At 42.1% G+C, this 19,480-nt stretch overlaps 1 protein-coding gene across 2 annotated transcripts in view; it reads left to right on the forward strand.

Annotated features, from left to right (window-relative positions):
- Window positions 1-19,480, forward strand: part of DGKB (diacylglycerol kinase beta) — a 504,484-nt gene that overhangs the window by 121,826 nt on the left and 363,178 nt on the right. For both annotated transcript variants that reach the window (XM_084618553.1, XM_084618552.1), the window contains exon 5: window positions 16,412-16,565. In XM_084618553.1, coding sequence (XP_084474679.1) covers window positions 16,412-16,565 — 154 coding nt within the window. The remainder of the gene's footprint in view (window positions 1-16,411; window positions 16,566-19,480) is intronic.

Raw genomic sequence — 19,480 nt, forward strand, 5'->3', positions numbered from 1 at the left:
AGATTTCTGGGCTTGGGCTGTAGCCTGAGCTCTGAGACCCTCCCACGTTGCAGGGTCGTAGAGCCTGGGCTCCAGCCCAAACCCAAAAGTCAGTGCAGGGAAACAGCCCCTCAGCCTGAGTCCCAGGAGCCCAAGTCAACTGGCATGGGCCAGCCATGGGGTTTTCTTTGCTATGTAGACATACCCAGAGTGTCCCAGCTCAATACAGTACAAAGTGGAGCAGCTTGTTGAGCATAAGCAGTTAACACGTATTCAAGGGACCATTCAAGGTGAAGTGGCCTGTTAACACCTGCCCAATCACAGAGGAAAGGAATGGGAGGAAGAAGGCAGCTGGGGGCGGGAAGGGGGTTGTTGTTAGTGGGTTATAGATTGTTGTAATAAGCCATAAATCTGGTGTGTCTATTCAGTTCATGTTTTTTAGTGTCTAGCAAAGTTATGAATTTAAGCTCCCAGGCTTATCTTTTGAAAGTGTTGTGCAGGTTTCCTTTGAGTATAAGGATTGATAGGCTATGGCTTGGCTACACTTGCAAGTTAGAGCACATTAAATCAGCCCTGGGCTCCCTAACTTCTGAGGTGTCCACACTGGCAAGGCACATAGAGGGCCTGTAAAAAGGCAGAAAGGGGTTACAGTGGACGAGAAGCTGGATATGAGTCAACAGTGTGCCCTTGTTGCCAAGAAGGCCAATGGCATTTTGGGATGTATATGTAGGGGCATTGCCAGCAGATTGAGGGACATGATCATTCCCCTCTATTCGACATTGGTGAGGCCTCATCTGGAGTACTGTGTCCAGTTTTGGGCCCCACACTACAAGAAGGGTGTGGAAAAATTGGAGAGAGTCCAGCGGAGGGCAACAAAAATGATTAGGGGACTGGAACACATGACTTATGAGGAGAGGCTGAGGGAACTGGGATTGTTTAGTCTGCAGAAGAGAAGAGTGAGGGGGGATTTGATAGCTGCTTTCAACTACCTGAAAGGTGGTTCCAAAGAGGATGGATCTAGACTGTTCTCAGTGGTAGCTGATGACAGAACAAGGAGTAATGGTCTCAAGTTGCAGTGTGGGAGGTTTAGGTTGGATATTAGGAAAAACTTTTTCACTATGAGGGTGGTGAAACACAGGAATGCGTTACCTAGGGAGGTGGTGGAATCTCCTTCCTTAGATATTTTTAAGGTCAGGCTTGACAAAGCCCTGGCTGGGATGATTTAGATGGGGATTGGTCCTGCTTTGAGCAGGGGGTTGGACTAGATGACCTCCTGAGGTCCCTTCCAACCCTGATATTCTATGATTCTATGATTCTATGAAAAGTGGCAAAGAGTCCTGTGACACCTTATAGTCTAACAGACGTAGTGGAGCATGAGCTTTCATGGGTAAATACCCACTTTGTCGGATGCATGTAGTGGAAATTTCCAGAGGCAGGTATAAATATGCAAACAAGAATCGGGCTAGGGATAACGAGGTTAGTTCAATTAGGGAGGATGAGGCCCTCTTCTAGCATTTGAGGTGTGAACACCAAGGGAGGAGAAACTGCTTTTGTAGCTGGCTAGCCATTCAGTCTTCGTTTAATGCTGAGCTGATGATGTCAAATTTTCAAAGGAACTGAAGCTCAGCAGTTTCTCTTTGAAGTCTGGTCCTGAAGTTTTTTTGCTGCAGGAGGTTGAAGTGTTCTTCTACAGATTTTTGTATATTGTATATTGCCATTCCTAATATCTGATTTGTGTCCATTTATCCTTTTACGTAGGGCCTGGACTCTGCAGCTGGAGTGCTCCTGGTAATCCACCTCCATGAGAAGCATAAAGCTTGCTGTGCCCCAGCTGAAACGCTCGGATGTCAGTGTGGACGACGAGTTGCATTACTGCACTGTGATTGGCCTCCGGAAACGTCCCATAATCCCCTGAAGTCAAGGGGCTACTCTTCTTCTTGTTTTGAACTCGGCTGCAGGCATGCGAATATCCCCTTTCAAAGCTCCATTTCTGACAGCCCGCATGCTTATCTGCTCCGGGACAAAGCAAACCATTACTGTGGAATGCTGCTGCTGTGAGTGTGTGTGAGAGAGAGAGGCTGGGGGAAGGAGGGGTCTGCTGCTGTCTGAACTTACAAGACAGCATGCTGACATGCTCTCTGCCCCCCAAAATGCACACTCTCTCCCCGCACATACACACAACACACTCACTGTCACGCTCCACCCCACCACACCCCCATTTGAAAAGCACGGTGCAGCCACTTGAACACTGGGATAGCTACCACAATGAACTGCTCTCTGTGGTGTTGCAAGAGCTGCTTATGTGGCCACGCCAGTGCGCTTGCAGCTGACAGTGTAAACACTCGGCAGCATTCTCCTTGCTGCAGTCTCCAAAAGCTGGTTTAACTCCCAGCGCTCCACATCTGCAAGTGTAGCCAAGCCCACAGTTATAGAGTGATCGCTTTGTTGAAAGTGTTCACTGACAAGTGATGTGGTGTGTTTTTGTCTTTTATCATTTTCCTGTGTGAAATTTGAGAGTGTAGTGATTGTCTGGTTTCACCCACGTAGTTGTTACTCGGGCATTTAGTGCACAGGATGAGGTACACCACAGGTTATGACAGGCGCTTAAGACCCAGGGATTTTGAAAGTTCTGTTGTGGGAGGTTTTATTTTTAATTATAGTAGCAATAGAGATATATCTACAGGTTTTGCATTTGTTGCTCTGGCAGGTCTGGTGCCGCTTTGAATCAATGTGTCTTGGTCTGTAGGGAGCTTGTTTGTGATGATGAGCTTGGAGAGGTTAGGGGGATTGTTTGAAGGCCAGAAGAGGGGGTTCAGGAAAGATTTCTTTCAGAAAGGGGTCCTTATTGAGTATGGGTTGTAGCTATTTTTTACCCTATATAGGTTTCAGAATGGGATGATAGGTGACAAGTAGGGGTGTGCAGTCGGAGGATGGGAGGGTTATTTCTGTATTGAAGCAAGTTCTCTTGGTGTATTTGGGGGTGGGAGGGCTGTTTCATGATGCGATCTACTTCTCAGGTGAAGTGTATGTAATTTATCTAAAATACTTGACTGATGTAAATGTTGAAGTATTGTGAACTTCAGAGGAATCTCTTGAACAATGAGCTTGAACAATGGCCTAAACCAAGGGCATGGCTACACTTGCAGATGTAGAGCGCTTTGAGTTAAACCAGCCTCCGTAGAGTGCAGTAGGGAAAGCGTTGCAGTCTGTCCACACTGACAGCTACAAGCGCACTGGCGTGGCCACATTAGCAGCTCTTGCAACGGCCACCAAGAGCAGTGCATTGTGGTAGCTATCCCAGCATGCAAGTGGCTGCAACATACTTTTCAAATGGGGGTGTGGTGGGGTGGAGTGTGACAGGGAGTGTGTTGTGTGTATGTGGGGGGAGAGAGAGTGGGTTTTGAGGGGGCTGAGAGCATGTCAGCATGCTGTCTTGTAAGTTCAGACAGCAGCAGACCTCCCCTCCCCCCGCCTCTTTCTTACACACAGCATTCCACACTAATGGTTGCTTTGTTTCGGAGCAGATAAGCAGCCGGTTGTCAGCAACGGAGCTTTCAAAGGGCATATCCGCATTCAAAACAATGAGAAGAGTGGCCACTTGGGGGTTATGGGACATTTCCGGAGGCTGATCAGAGCGCAGTAATGCAACACCTCGTTCACACTGAAACCCAGATATTTCAGCCAAGGCGTAACAAGCATTAATCTTCTCGCCGAGGTGGAGTACCAGGAGCGCTCTAGCTGTGGAGTCAGGGCGCTCTACATGCCTTGCCACTGTGGACGGAGAGTGAGCTAGGGCACTCAGGGTTGCTTTAATGTGCCCTAACTCGCAAGTGTAGCCAAGCCTCAAGAGTGAACTCTTAAAATTAAGTCGGTTTCCCAGAAAATCTCTAGGGGACGTGAATGCAAATGAATCTCCTCTGGTTATGCAAGAACTGAGCTTTTTGAAGCTTCACCCTAAGTGTGAAGGACCTTTGTTTGGCTGATTACCTATTCCTGGTGGCTTCAAAGACCCAAACAGGATAAAAGAGTGACTCTCAGAGTCATGAGGGTGCCTGTTCTGAGCTGAAGCTGTGATTAATATGTGACCACAGGAAAAAAAAAAGACCCTTGTGCTGTGGTTTGAAGGATTAATCAACCTTGTTGAAGTGAGGTGGTGATCTCTGACAGGCTTTTAAGTATGTATGTAGGTTCTCTTATTGTTTTTAATGTGTGTGCTCTGTAATGCTTCAGCTTCAACTTAAGAATAAATGTGGTCTCTTATAAAGGGCTGTGTGGTAACTTAACTGCTGGTAAATACACTGTTTGTTAGTCTCTGAAGAAAAAGGACACTGCAGATGCTGGCCATTTAGGCATTTTGCCCTACTAGAGGTTATCACCATGTAGACAGGGAACTGTTCATCCTGGAAATACCACAATCAGAAGGGAGAGAGATGAGGGTCTCTGCCCAAAAGAGGTGATATCTGAGGTCAGAGCCAGGAGCCAAGAGTGGGTGTACTTCTGGACTATAGAAGAGGAATATAGGTGCAGTTGCCCTGAACTGTGACAGATAATATTGTCACATAATATGTGTTTGTAAAGAGCCTCTGACATGCCCGTTTGTACTTGTAAGATATTACTGATATTTTTCTCCGATCCTGCAGCATTGTTTGTTTCTTACTAATAATAAATGAAAAAGACTTTGGGATTCTTAGAGAACATGAACATCTTGCAAGATTATGATACAATTATTTTTTTTTTTTAGAATGCTTTTGAGAATGGTTGGAAGATGTCAGCAGGGGATTTTTTTCCCACTCATTCTGCTTCATAGTTTCATAAATTTGCATTCTTTAGAAAAAATCCATCCCTAATTTTGAAACATTTCTTCTATAAAATGAGAAAGCTGAAGACACTAAACAGATGTTTCTCTGGTGCTGTATTATGATATCTTATTTATATCCAGTTATACCTGTTGGCTGAAAAAGGACTGTTCAGTGCTTGTAAGCAATTCTACAAGCCTCTGTATTTTCTGCTCAGATACACAGTAGGTCTACTGTATTTTCCTCTAATGGATATTATCTGTGAAATTACAGGTAGTGACCAGACTTTGGTAGAATCTCTAAATTCATTTAATTGAATTAAGGTTTATTCAGGTTGAATTAGGAAATACTGGTTAAAGTATTATAACCAATATATATTAAATTGTTGTTTTTCTATTTTTTGTTCTAATGTACAATATATTCCATCCCTTTCTGTTTTCATGATGATGGCTTTGTGCTGCAGGTCTGAACTTGTGCAATGATATGTGGGTGATACTTAAATATTTTCCCAGTAAAACAACATAGGAAAAACACTCCCTCCAATCATAATACTTGCAGTCATTGGTGAACCATTGGATGTGACCTGGGGCCCTTTTTAGTAACACAAACAAGAAGCCATCTTTTCTGGCATCACCCCGGAACATCACTGTTGGGCACATGCCATCACTCATATATTTCACACTTGCCTTGTAAGCCACCCCTTTTACTATCTATTTCAAATACAATAATTTGTCTTAGAAAATATATTAAAAAAAAAAAGCCCAACCCCAATTGGATCAGATTAACATAGCTCCACTGATTTGAAGTGGATATATTTCTGAATGTGAAGGGAACCAAAGCAAGGAGTAAAGGTCCAGATTCACCACTGCCCTAAACCTTGTACATTGTTTTACACTAGTGCAAAGTGGATGTAAATTACTGCCAAATCAAAGTGGTAACATTTTACACTCACTTTGCACTGTTATAAATTACCATATAAGGTGCAGGATAATGGTAATTTGGGCCCAGACTATTTAAAGCTCCCAGAAAATCAGTCAGTCACAAGATGAAATACTGAGGGTGATTTGCCAACTTGTAAGTCTTAGCAATTTTCAAGGCAGGAGGAAGAAATATAACTATTCACATACCTTATTTGTATATTTATTTTTCATTAAAAATCAGAGGTAGCAAACCTTTCACTGAAGAAGGCTGAAAAATGTGGATCATCTATGCAGGTTTCACTGTAAAGGAAGTTTCATTACAGTTAGTATGCAAGATAATATGGCTGTAATAACATGTTTTTATAATATGAAATTTCTCAAGAATTTTATCAAAATGAAATTAAATTAAAATTTATCCAAACTCAAGCTATCATTGGATTTTGGCACTGCCTTCACAGGCAGGGGAATGGTTTGAAACAGTCTGAGATTCCACTGTTATCAGCTTAATCCCTTTCAATCATAGTTATTCTAAAACAATATATTATCCCCCTTTCCCAATCCTGCATGGTAATTGTAATTTCTAGCTGTCTCCATTGCAAACAGTCTGTTCTCCCCTTTATGTATGCACATGATAATTGTATTTGTGTTAACACTTTGGCTGTGTGAATAAGCAACCCTCCCGAGTGACATAAGTTACACCGACCTAAACAATGCTGTGGGCAGCACTATGTTGGCTGACAGCTTCTCCCACTGACAGAGCTACTGCTGTTGGTTGGGGATGGATTAATTAAATCATGTATTAGTGTAGCAACTCTACCTTTCCTGCTGAAAACTATAAATCTCATGTGCTTAAATAATTATTACTGGCCAGATTCTTCTCTGAATTAAGCAGATCATGATGTAAATCCACAGAGGTTGATTATGTAACTCGAGATTTAAACCAGCACCTCTGAGATCAGGTCTTATAATCTACATCATTTGTTTCTTTCTCATTTCTCATGTTATTGTAATGTAATGACACTTTTTTGCCTAAACATAATTCAGGCATAGGGTTGCAGTGTGACCAGTCCTCAGAACCCTGCGTCACTGGAACTATGAAAATTTTCCATCCTACTCTAGTGCATCCTGTTGAATTGACTTCTTTGAGGAGACAAACCATTTACGTTAAACATTGTGAAGCTTTGGTGTCCTTCGAGTGCTTCTTCATGTTGATTCCATTCTAGGTGTGTGCACGCCCACGTGCACAGTTGTCAGAGACTTTTGCTTTAGTGTTTTCCGTAGGGTCAGCTGTGGAGCCTCCATGAGTGCCGTGCTCATGCATCGGTATATTAAGCGTTGCTGACCCTATGCCCTCTCAGCTCCTTCTTACCACCCATGACGGTTGGTTGGAGCTCCTAGTCTTGCATCGCAAGAGCATTAGCGGTTCTTTACAGCCATTGTCTGTCTTCTTTGTATATAGTTTGTAGGTACTTAGTTAGCGATTAAGTTAAGTGTTAGGTTAATTTTATAGTTAGAGTCCCAGCTGGAACTTCGCCCAGGAGCAGGGCATACCCAACTCTCCCAGCTTCAAACCATGCTTGGCATGCAGTAGGCCGATGCCTATTAGTGACCCCCATGACAGCTTTTTAAAGTGCCTGGGGAAGTCCCAGAGAAAGGACAAATGTAGAATCTGTAAAAACTTTCACCCTTGAACGCAAAAGTAGCAGGATATCTGCTTGAGGGCCCTCCTCCTGGAGGCTGCGCTTTGCCCTGCATCAGAGCCCTCCCACTCGGAACACATGCCAAGCACCTTGGCATCAGTGTGGAGCACATCACTGGCACAGGGCTCCACCCAGCACCGTTTCCCCCTCACTGGTGCCTAAGAAGCGGCAAAAGAAGAAGAGCTTCTTGGCACTGGAAGGGAAAGAGGTCCTTTGCCCAAAGCCCATGTCAGGCCATGTGCCCGCCCCTGGGCTTCACAGGGGTACCACAGAGATTGGACCCTCCCAGCCCAGCCAGGGATCTGCCTCCGACTCCTGGGAGTGGCAGGGAACGTTGGACTCTTCTAAGGCCCTCATTGCCCGAAGCAGCCCTGGCGGCTAAAGAACATGTATGCCAACTGGCACCGCAGACACCGCACCAGGCGGTTGACTCAGCTAAGACCCCAACACCTAAGGGCAAGCTGATTATCGGACCATCCCATAGGTCAATGGAGCACCCTCTGCCTGCGATCCAGTGACTTAGATCACCATCTCTGGGACCTAGGACCCTAGCACCGCATCCTAGGTCTCAATGGGTAATGTCAATGGGTAATGTCTATTTTATTAGCTCTCTTCATACTCCAGGACAATAGAATAAAGTTTAGCATCTTTTCCAGACCAAGGCTCTGCCCAAAGTGTGGAAATGTAAGAATGATTTAAAAATTGGGCTTATATTGGAAATGCATAGGCAATCTTAACTACAGTTGTGACTCGTGCTCCAGCTTTAATAACGAGTACTTCTGAGAGTACTAAGTCTGTGCATAGCAGTGCACCTAGACCCTGCAAAGTCTTGTCCTGTGACATCACAACATTTTTCTAGTATTGGGCCCATGTAGTGTTTAAAAAAAAAATGCTATCACCATCAGTAGGTTAATACCAATTATACTGTATGTGGTTGGCATCAACTGGAGAACAGGCAGGTTAATGTATAATTAAACAAGCACTTAACTGAAAATTGTATTTTTAACATCGTTGTCCTAATTATACTTGGAATTATCTTATTTACTGAAATAAACTTATATTTCATGAAAATAGGATGGAATGTGTAATGACTTCGATTTTCCATTTACATGACAATGGATACAAAGGGCTTATGTTGAAATGCTGCATACAGTTTTGAAAAAAACAAACAACCAAGGGAGTATGATGATATTTTAAATATTATTTGTGTTAATGATGAATTCTGAAGCAGTAGATTGTACCTAATTCCCTTTACTTGGACAGTGAGTTGGTGAAGAGTGAGGGAACTTATTGTCCAGCCCTTTCTGCAGCCCACCCACAATAGTAGCTTTTGTGCTTAGGTGAGCAAAAGACAACTGACAAGATTCTCCTCTGCCCTTTCCCTCGCAGGGTATGTTTGGTGAGGGCAATGTTTCTAAGCATAAGTAAGGGATCCTCAAGCTGCTTAGCTTGGGTTAGTCCTAAAGGACATATAGAGCTTGTGCTTTACAATAACTTTTATTACTTTTTGGAACCCAAAACTGCAATTCATTTGTTTGTGTGTATACTCACCCTCTTTAACCTTGTAAATAACTCTCATTTCTTTTTCCCAGTTAATAAACCTTTAGTTACTTTAATATAGGATTGGCTACAAGTGTAGCCTTTGGTGAGAGATTTAGGGTGAACTTGGGCTAAGTGACTGGTCCTTTAGGAATGGGAGTAATCTGAATATTGTTGTGATTTTTGGTATAAAGGATCATTTATCACAAAGGTAGGCTTGTCTGGGTGGCAAGAGCCCATATGACTCCATGTTAAGGCTGTTGTGATGGCTGAGGAGTTCACACCTGGTACTTGGTTGGTGAAATCTAAGTATAGAACTCACAGCCACTTTGGGATTAGTGCCCTGGTTTGTAAGTCTGCCCTGAGGTTAGTGCTCACGGTCATCAGCCATTCCAGACAACTTGACAAAGAACACACCTTTTTCTTTCAGTGTAGGCATGCCATTACATGTCCCTACACCAAATGCTACAACAAGCAAACGGGAGAACTCCGGGAGTTATTTTACCTCCCTCTGGGGCAGTTTGGATCCAGTGCAAGTCCATTTAGCCCCAATAAAATTACCTATTGTGTACAAATATGTAACTGTCAGATATTAAATGTTCTATGCCATGATGAAAATCTCTTATTATTTGTCATTAAAGAAAAAAATTCCACAGGGGAGCAAAATTTGTCTAATGGCCATATCGTGTTTTGAAAGTAGAAATCCCATTTAAGTCAGCAGGAGTTATGTATGCTTAATATCCGGATATAGCTAAAGCTGTATGAATATGAGAGCCTTGTGGCATCTGTTCAGTGCAGGAGTCTCTGTCAGGCTAAGTCTTGTTAATATTAGTTGGAGTCACTTACATAAATTCTCATATAATGGAACAATAAATGTCTCTGAGCTCTACACTTCCGTGTGCTGTGAGACATGGAGAGGAGCAAAAGTAAAATGGAACAGACAAGCTACAAAACAGCAAGAGAAGGGGTAGAGCTAAAGCATCATGTTTCCTCCTTCCGATGAGCCTGTGGAAGTGCCCCTATTATCAGTTCTGCTCTATGGGGGATAGATGCAGGGAAGGGACAAGGGCTCAGCCACTGTATGTTGTGTGCTGCACTTTAGGGCTTGTCTACACCGGCACTTTACAGCGCTGCAACTTTCTCGCTCAGGGGTGTAGGAAAAAACACCCCCCTGAGTGCTGCAAGTTTCAGCGCTGTAAAGCACCAGTGTAGACAGTGCCCCAGCGCTGGGAGCTACTCCCCTCGTGGGGGTGGTTTTTTTTAGAGCGCTGGGAGAGCTCTTTCCCAGCTCTATGCTGCGACTACACAAGCCACGTTAAATCGCTGCTTCAGCAGCGCTTTAACATTGCCAGTGAAGACGTGCCCTCAGAGACCCACATGTATTCAGGCAGGTACCAATGATGAAGTTAATGGGCAAAGATGTGTTAATTTCTGTGTCTTCACTATCAGAGAAGGATATGCTACAGAGATGTAGAATGAGGAGCCAATGACTGTATGGTTCTGAAAGGAGCTGCTCCTTATAAACTTGTGGTTATTAAGAAGGTTGTTTTTCTTGAACTGTAATTTTTATAATGAGGAAGCATCCTATTATTTTATATAACCATGCTACCTCTCCACATTTATTCACATAACCTCCTTTGTTATGAAAGCACTAAAATAAAGTAAAAATAAAATGATGCATCAGATTTTAAAAAAGAGGGAGGGAAAGTCAGATTTTATCAATCATATATATACTTTTCAGAGAGAACTGAAAAATGGAATTGTTTACCACATCAGTAACTTGAGAATATGATTGAAAGTGGCTAGGGATTTTTAATACCTATGAAATCTAACATCCCTTTTAATTTTACAGCTCTGTTGTACACAAAGTTGGCTTTCTTAACAAATATAGATTCAAAATGAGCAAGCAATTCAGAACACATGGTTACAACCACCAGAGGCCTGTCCAGCTTCAAGCAAGTTGGTAAGGATGAGAACACAACTTTTCTCATGGGTAGCCTTTTCTGCACATATTAGGCTTTCTGTCAGGATCCCTGTAGAGAGACTTCCTTCAAGGTCTTATCTCAGCTTTCATAGTGAACTCAGGCTAGCCCTTATGTAGTTCCCAAAAAACTTGTCATTTGTACCACAGTCTATTTCCACTTAAAAGAAATATCTGACAGCTGTAATAGTTGCACTGATAGCTCCTGCTTGGCCCTTTCACATGGCTAGACAGCTTCATAGGGAATTTGGAGCCACAGTACCTAATACAGATTCTGGTGTTCTTCTGGTGTGTGGAACCAGAATACATTTAACCATGGACACTTCCATTCCTGCATATTTGTATATAATGTTGTGTGCGCATGCATGTGTGTGACAACATGGTGCTTTGTTCAATTTTCAATTCCCTGTCATCTCTTCACAAGCCAAAATCTTCAAAGATGTCTGCATCATCACTTCTCTGTGATTTTTTTGAAAGTGTAAAATGGTGAAACCATGAAATTATAGCTCACTTCATCGGATGCTGTAGCTCACGAAAGCTTATGCTCAAATAAATTGGTTAGTCTCTAAGGTGCCACAAGTACTCCCTTTCTTTTTGCAAATACAGACTAACACGGCTGCTACTCTGAAACATGAAATTATGAGCTTGAGGTGGGTATGAGTAGCCAGTGTCTGAACAATGAATTGAGTCCTTGGAATGTTCAGTACTTTAAATCACAGGAAAGGAAATAATGGAAATGTTAGTGCAAAGATTTGTGGAAAATCTTCCACTAGTGTTTCACAGACCTATCAGATACTAAGTTGTCTGCAAATATTAGTTTTGTAAGCACAGCAGCTGCATGCTGACTTTTGGGTGCACTGTTTCCTTTTCCGTATGAAAATGTTGTCCCATAATATTTCAGTACGGAATATTTTTTATTGGTTTTTTTTTTTACATACCAGTAGGTCACTTGATGAGCTAGAAGAAAAGAGATAGGAGTAACATTAGAGAAAAAAGAATAAATTGAAAATTGTGCCAATGTATGTCCGACACTCCTACTTTATCAATTCACTAGTCTGTTAGGGTGGCACAGTGGAAGGAGGATCCCTAGAGTGCAGGTGAAATTTGTCAGCCCACGAGTCCTCAAATAAAAATAGTCTTTGCAGAAAATAGCATCTGACATCTTATGAACAGATCTCTCAATTGACCGTAGGAATGTACGAGATTGCAAGACAAGCACAGATCTGTATTTAAAGTTTGCATGCTCATCTTAAATCACCTGTAGTAATGATAAATGTCTTTGGAAGATGTTGGTATGAAGTCGTGTAAAGCTTATATGTTTGCATTGAGGATAAATTGGCTTACAACTGCATATGTCTTACAGTATCTGAGAAATTAGCTTAAATGTGGGCACTATATAATATAGTTTTTAATTTATTTTCATATTATGTGGCATGGATCAAGGCGGAGCTTTGTATGTTTATTGCCCAGTGTAATTTAGTTTTCTGGTAATGGTTTTCTTACTGCCTTATTGTAAGGCAACTGTAAATAATATGGGCCAGATTCTTGGCCTCATTAAATCTGATTTGCACTGCTTCCATGCATAAATGCCTACCTGAGGATTCCTCTAGCATACGGTTGTCCTTCAGTGCTGTAGAACTGGCATAGCTGTCCCTACACTATTCCTCTTTTTGCACTTGATGCACTGGAAGCTCCTGTGACAAGTTGAGCTCTGGAACTGAGGCGCTAGCCTAATGTATGTATAATTATTTATTGTATCTTTTATCTTGCACTATTTTCATGTTACCCGGAAATAGTTTTGACCTGGCATTGGCCACTGTCAGAAGACAGGATACTGGACTAGATGGACTATTAGTTTGACCCAGTATGGCCATTCTCATGTTCTAGGGCTTTGTGGTTTTGGACATGTGCCAATAACATCATGCATCCAGGATGATGATGTTATAGTGCCGAGGGGCCCTGGTCATGGGCCCCATTGTGCTGGGAATTTGAGGAAGGATTTCAAGGAGAATGGTGAGGTTGCTTTGTCGATATTTGTAGGAAATGCCTCTGTCACATTCCGGAGCAGAGTCCAGGTCAGTGAGGGGTTGTGGCACTGCCTGCCCCACAACTCTGGGTGCCTAACAATGCTTTACTGTTGTAGCTCCCAACCTGGGCCACACACAAACAGCCTACCCAACATGCAGGTCTCACCCTGAATGTCTGTGTATAGTTGCAGACCTGGTACAGCAGCTCTGGCTCCAGCAGCCAGCCAGCAACACACCAGTCACATGCTGGCTTGCACAAGGCTTGGTTACTATTTGCAGGATGACCCCAACACACTCCAAATCCTGAATTTTCCCAAAATTGTGTGTTCTTCACTGTTCATCCCTCTTCTGGACAGCTCAGATATTAAAGGTTTCTTGCTCCTTTAAAGAGTTAATATTCAACAGTTCGCTACTTTAAGTGCAGTTACCAAACAGTTTAGTTTAAACACAGCACTGGATTGCCTTAGATTAAAAAAAAGACAGTTTATTAACACAAGAAGATAGGATTTTAAGTGAATTCAAGTATGAGATAAAGTTAGAAGTGGTTACCAGCAAATAAAAGTGAAAACACACATCTAAAAGTCTAAAATTTAATCTAGCAAGTTTTGGTTCAGGGCTTTAAGATGACCTTTCTCACCCCCAGTCTTCTAGCAAGATGGTGACCGACCCTTTCCTTGATCAGGATCTCTTCCAGAAGCCCAAAGGTGCTGGTGCCTTTGTCTTCTTAGAAATAGAGAGTGATATCTCTGGGTTCTCTGCCCCTTTCACTTATCATCCAGTCAAACTTTGAAGTATATTCTTCTGAAGCAAAAGTCAAGTGGTAAAGGAGGTGTCATGTTCTTTCTTCCCATCTGTGTTTGGTGAGATGCAAATTTTGGCTTGTCTCCTGCTATTTCCTCTCCCTACTGTCTCATGGACTCTGTTTACTACTCATATGTCAAGTGGGATAAACACACATTTCTTTGTTTAGGATAGACCTGTTTAACAATTTCTGCCTGGGCAAAAGTGTCCCTATCATCTGTTTTGCCGGAAGCTGGGACTGGGTGACAGGGGAAGATCATTCACTTGATGATTTACTGTTCTGTTCATTCCTCTGAAGCACCTAGTATTGGCCACAACTGGAAGACAGGATACTGGGCTAGATGGACCATTGGTCTGACCCAGTATGGCTGTTTTTATGTTCTAGGGCTTTGTGGTTTTGGACATGTGCTAATAACATCATATAGGGGGATTTCATAACTTTACATATAATGTTGCTACATACATTTCACCATGGTATTATTGACCAGCAAATTATTAGTTTTCAAATGATACCTCACAAGGCATATTTTGTACAAAGATTATTACAACAGTGTACAGGGTGTGAATACAGGTGTGCTTGTGATCACAGCCTCCCAAGCATGAGGGGCAACATGGGGAAAAGCACAGGGTGCTTATATGAAAATTAATTTGGCAATGGAGGCTGGTATCTTGGGCCAGTTGGAGGTGGTAGTTGACATCTCAACAATGAATGACCCTTAATATCCACATCTCAGCAGTGCATTTTAGTCCTTAGGCTCACCGTAATTTGTTCATAGTAAATCTAGAACCTTGCTGCTTAAAATATTTATACAGACTGGTTTATTTTAAACAACAGTGTCTGCTTATCTTTATTATTTCAGAAAGAGGCAGGATGTCTTACTGGCAGACGTATAGCAATATAGTATGTGATGAAGGGACTTTCTTGGGGGCTAGTAGATTTGCCAACCACAGGTGCTACATTAGTTACATATGACTTCTGCAGCACCAAAGTATCATTATATAACATTATAGCTTGATTTTTCAGTACTTTAGTGAAAAATCTCTAGGTTATTTGTCCTGTTGACTTCAGCCATATTAGAGGTATGAATAAGTTGTTTGCAGTGTTAGTGTAGCTGTGTTGTTCCCAGGTTATGCGAGATACAATGTGGGTGAGCTAATAATTTTTATTGGACCAACTTCTGTTGAAGAAGGCAAGATTTCAAGCTACATAGATCTCTTCAGCTCTGGAAAAGGCAATCAGAGTTGAAAAATGTGCACAACAAAAACTTACTGAAGAGGAGAAAAGTTGGTGTTGGTGCTGGGGGAGCGGGTGGGAGCGTGCGGCCTAGGACCCCTGCTGCTGCTGCTGGGGAGTGTTGGCGGCGCTGGTAGGCTCCCTACCCAACTCCGCGTGGCTCTCCGGAAGTGGCGACATGTCCCTCCCTCAGCTCCTAGGCAGAGGTGTGACAAGGGGACTCTGCGCGCTGCTCCTGCCCCAAGCCCTGGCTGTGCAGCTCCCATTGGCCAGGAATCATGGACAATGGGAGCTGCAGGGGTGGTGCCTATGGGCAGAGGCAGTACGCAGAGCTGCCTGGCTGCAACTCTGCCTAGGAGCTGAGGGAGGGTCATGTCGCTGCTTTCGGGGAGCCCCCCAAGGTAAGTGCTGCCCAGAGCCCTCACCCTCTCTGCCCCAGCCCTGAGCCCCCTCCCGCACCCAAATTTCTCCTGCTGCTGGTGGAGGGGGGAGAGCGTGGTGGCCCAAGAATGCCCCTGCAGCAGTCAATGTGGCTGGTCCAGGGGCTGCCCTAGCTCCTAAGTCGGTCCCTGGATCAGCCACACCGGCTGCTGCAGAAGTCTTGGAGGTCCCAGAAAGTCATGGAATCCGTGATGTCTATGACAGACTTGCAGCCTTATTTATGATATAGAAACAAAGGCAGGCAACATAATCTATCCTTTATATTAATTTTAAAAAATGATAAGCTGCTTTTTTTATATTATCACTGACATAATAATGTAACTCCAGTGATAAGTATACAATTATGACACAGTAATTGTAATATCTCAAAATCTTTTGATCTGTTCCATGCCATCTTTTATCTCAGAGTCACTCTATATTGCTTAATAGGATAAAATGTAATTGTGAGCTTTTACTGTTCATTTAATAACTGATATTACTGTATCACCAAAATGAAAGCAGTAATATAGGCTGATTAGTCTCTCCATTTTACTTTGCTGTAGAATACAAGAACAAATTAAATTAAATGGCAAAAAACACAAGGAAACTTTTGTTTATATAATGCTGTATAGTCAACTTGAAAAATTTTGCTGTCGGAAGTCCTCAAGACAAAGGGATTGGTTCTCACTTACACTGAGGTCCCTTTACAGCATTCTGGTAGTGTAATGGAGCCATAGAGTGAATGTAATTTACCAGATTTGTATAAATGAGCCTTAGAGTAAATAAGAATCAAGGCCAAATACTGTAGGTGGAGTTTTGAAGGCTGTGAATTTTTGAAACATTAATAAAAAATGGTAGTTATGTGAGTTAAAACAGTGTGATTGCCATATTTTATAAATGTATATTATTGAAGTTTTTCTACTGTTTCAACTAATAACCAACATTTATTGAATATTAGACTTATCCTGAAATGCCAGAAGTTAAAGGTGTTTTTTTTTTTTTTTTAAACTTTAGACAATTGATTTAGAAGGTTTCAGGCTGTTCATGAAGACCTTTCTGGAAGCTGAGCTGCCCGATGATTTCAGTGAGCATCTCTTTACATCATTCAGCAACAAAATCTCCCATTGTAGTCCCTTAGTAAAAAACAAGCCGCAACTCCTATCAGGAGGTAAGTAATCAAAATAATACTGGTGTAATGAAGACTGATCTATTTCAAAGAAAAATATCTACATGAGAAATTGAAAGTATAGCAGTAACATTTGTTTATAAGAGCCATACAAGTATAGAGTTCTAGGCAGTGTATTGAACTTATGCTTTTATCCAGGACTCATGTAGTGATCAGGTGTTTGCAGAACTGGGGGGGGGGGGAGTATTCCATTAAAACCTGTTTTTCAAGGCTGTGCTGTGTTGTGAAGAGAGAATGAAATTAAGTATTTGCACTTTATTAATCCACAGTCACCATCCAGCTGAGGCACCAAGTGGACTAACTTTGCCAAATTAAAACCTATTCAATTTCCAATCTTATGTGGCACTGCTGACTATTTTCCTTGTTACTTACACACCATTTAGGAAACCACTGTTCCTGTAGCAGGTTCCCACAACTCCTGCTTGATGCTTTGAAGCTTCCTTGCCCAATTACTTCCTCCCCTGTAATTGACTGGTTGTGCTGCTGCTCCTACCCATCCTTTGCATTGGCTATTTAAGATAGTTGTAGTTACGATTGATCTGCCATATTTCCTCAAGCAACATAACGCCCTTGTACTCATTGAGTAGTTTGAAGTTTTTCTGCCAGTTTGCAGATTTTTATTAAATATGATTGAGTTCTCAGAGAGGATAGAGCATCTCAAAAATATATAAAAACAGAAAAGTGTAATAAATTAAACAAAACAGCAAACATCCACTCCCCACCCCCAATAAAAACAGATAGACTTTTACTAAACTTGGCAAGAAAAATTAGGTTTAGTGTAAAAATAAGCTTGAGATGTTTCAGTGCACACAGTAATTATTTTGAGAACTTATAACTGCCTGGAGAAACGAAATAAGTTCCCCAATCCTGAAACTACTTATTCACATGCTTATTGAAATCAATAGGATTGCTCATGGTAGTAAAGTTACATGTGTGTCAGAGTATGCAAGATTGGGGACTGTTTAATATAATTTTAACCGTTAGCATAATGCTATATTAAGTGCCTTTTAGTCTCATCATTGATACTTATCAGAATGCTTGTGGTGTTATACCAATAAAATAAAAACCAGCAGGATCTTCTTACAGGGGATAAGACAAAATGTCACATTTATTGTGAATACAAAAAGAGTCATAGTAGGCAGTCAGTTATAGCTATAACATTTCATTCAGTTTCACATTCATTCACATGTTCATTCATACACACACACACAGAGGTTCTGCAAATTTGTTATAGGTACCAGCCTAGAGGTTGCTCATGCCAAGTTACTGGTCAGGTAACTTGGGCATGAGGGTGGAGCCGAGACTTTGCCAGATGTGCATCCGATGCTCCTGGAGGGTGGTAGCAGAACCAGACTCAAAGTTCTCAGTTTCTAGAGTCCATTTTTTACAGGAATTTATTCCTATGCCAGTCTATGGGAATTGATTCCTCATGCTGTTGCTGAATCAATCAGCAGATGGCGCATTCCTGACGGCTCCGTGCTGCCAGATGTTATCTGTTCTTCGGTTCTCCCATCCTTGAGGCTGTTGGGTGGATTCCAGTCTGCCCTCCGGGGGTCCTCTGGTTGTCTCCACTCTGTGCATTCTTCAGCCGATGGACACTGAAATCCTAGGCTGGCACCTCCCTGATCATTCATTTATTATCCTACACCAAGCATCCATCCACATACATCCTCTATCTCTATTTTAATCACAATTGTTAGCAAAGCAAGATAAATACAACAAAAGGGTGGGGAGTCTCTGTGTGCTGTTTATGTTGTTACAAAGAACTGCTCTGAGTCTCTCTCTGTCTTAGGATGTACTAACACAATTAGCAGCTTGCAAGTTTCACACAGAGAGGGAGAGAAACAGTAACAAAAAAAAAAGAAAAAAAAACAAACAAGAGATCTCTTAATTAGCAATGCCCTGGAATTTAAACTATGGGGAATCATACTTACTTGTGATTTTAATACAGAACTTCTTTAATATGATCCCACAGTGTAAGCAGTTTTCTACTGTGTAATTAGCCTTTTGCTCCTGCCTGATTTTTACAGTGGCGTTATAATCCGAGGTTTCTAATGTCGCAAATTCCCCAGTGTGGAAGCAATTGAGATTCATTGGCTGGAAGGAGTATATGGCATTAGTGAGAGCATTACTGGAATGCTGTTTCCAGTTCCTGGGTCCATATTTTAAAGTGGATGATGGCAAATTGGAAAAGGTTCAGGAAGGAGCTACAAGAATGATATGAGGTCTTTACAATCTGCCTTACAGAGATTAAAGTAGTTCAAGCTGTTTGTTTTATCCAATGGAAGATAAAGACGTGACTTGATCATGGTCTATAAATATCTCTAGAGGAAAAGACTTTTTGATTGAGGGCTTTGTAATCTCGCAGACAAAGACATCATAAATCCAATCCAAAGCTGAAGCTAGATAAAATTAGACTAGAAATAATGTGAGGGTAATTAACCATTGGAACTGCTTACCTAGGGATGTGATGGAGTCTTCATCACTTTGGAGTCTTTAGTTTGGGATTGCATGTTTTTATAAAGGATACTCTCTAGCTCATCCAGAAGTTATGGACTTGATGCATGAGCCAATTGGTGAAATTTTAGATGTGGATGCTATGAAGAAGATCAGTCTAGATGATCATAATGGTCCCTTCTGGCATTGAAATCTATAAAATGTGGTGATTCTTTGGGTGTCAGGAATAGAGGACAGGACACCTTTAAGGCTTCCTACTGCTGTTGGATTACAAGGGAGTGGGAAAGGGAGATAGACTTACCTGATGGAGCCAAGGGGGAAATAGGAAGTAGCTGGACTACGGAGGGGCACTGACCCACCCCCACATTGGGAAAGGGGACGAAGGTATTTGTACCCCTGCATTCTGGAACTCTCTCAATCACTGACCAGAATCACCCTTT

The sequence above is a fragment of the Lepidochelys olivacea genome (genome assembly GCF_965140295.1).
Source record: "Lepidochelys olivacea isolate rLepOli2 genome assembly, chromosome: 2".
In the NCBI taxonomy this organism is placed as follows: Eukaryota; Metazoa; Chordata; order Testudines; family Cheloniidae; genus Lepidochelys; species Lepidochelys olivacea.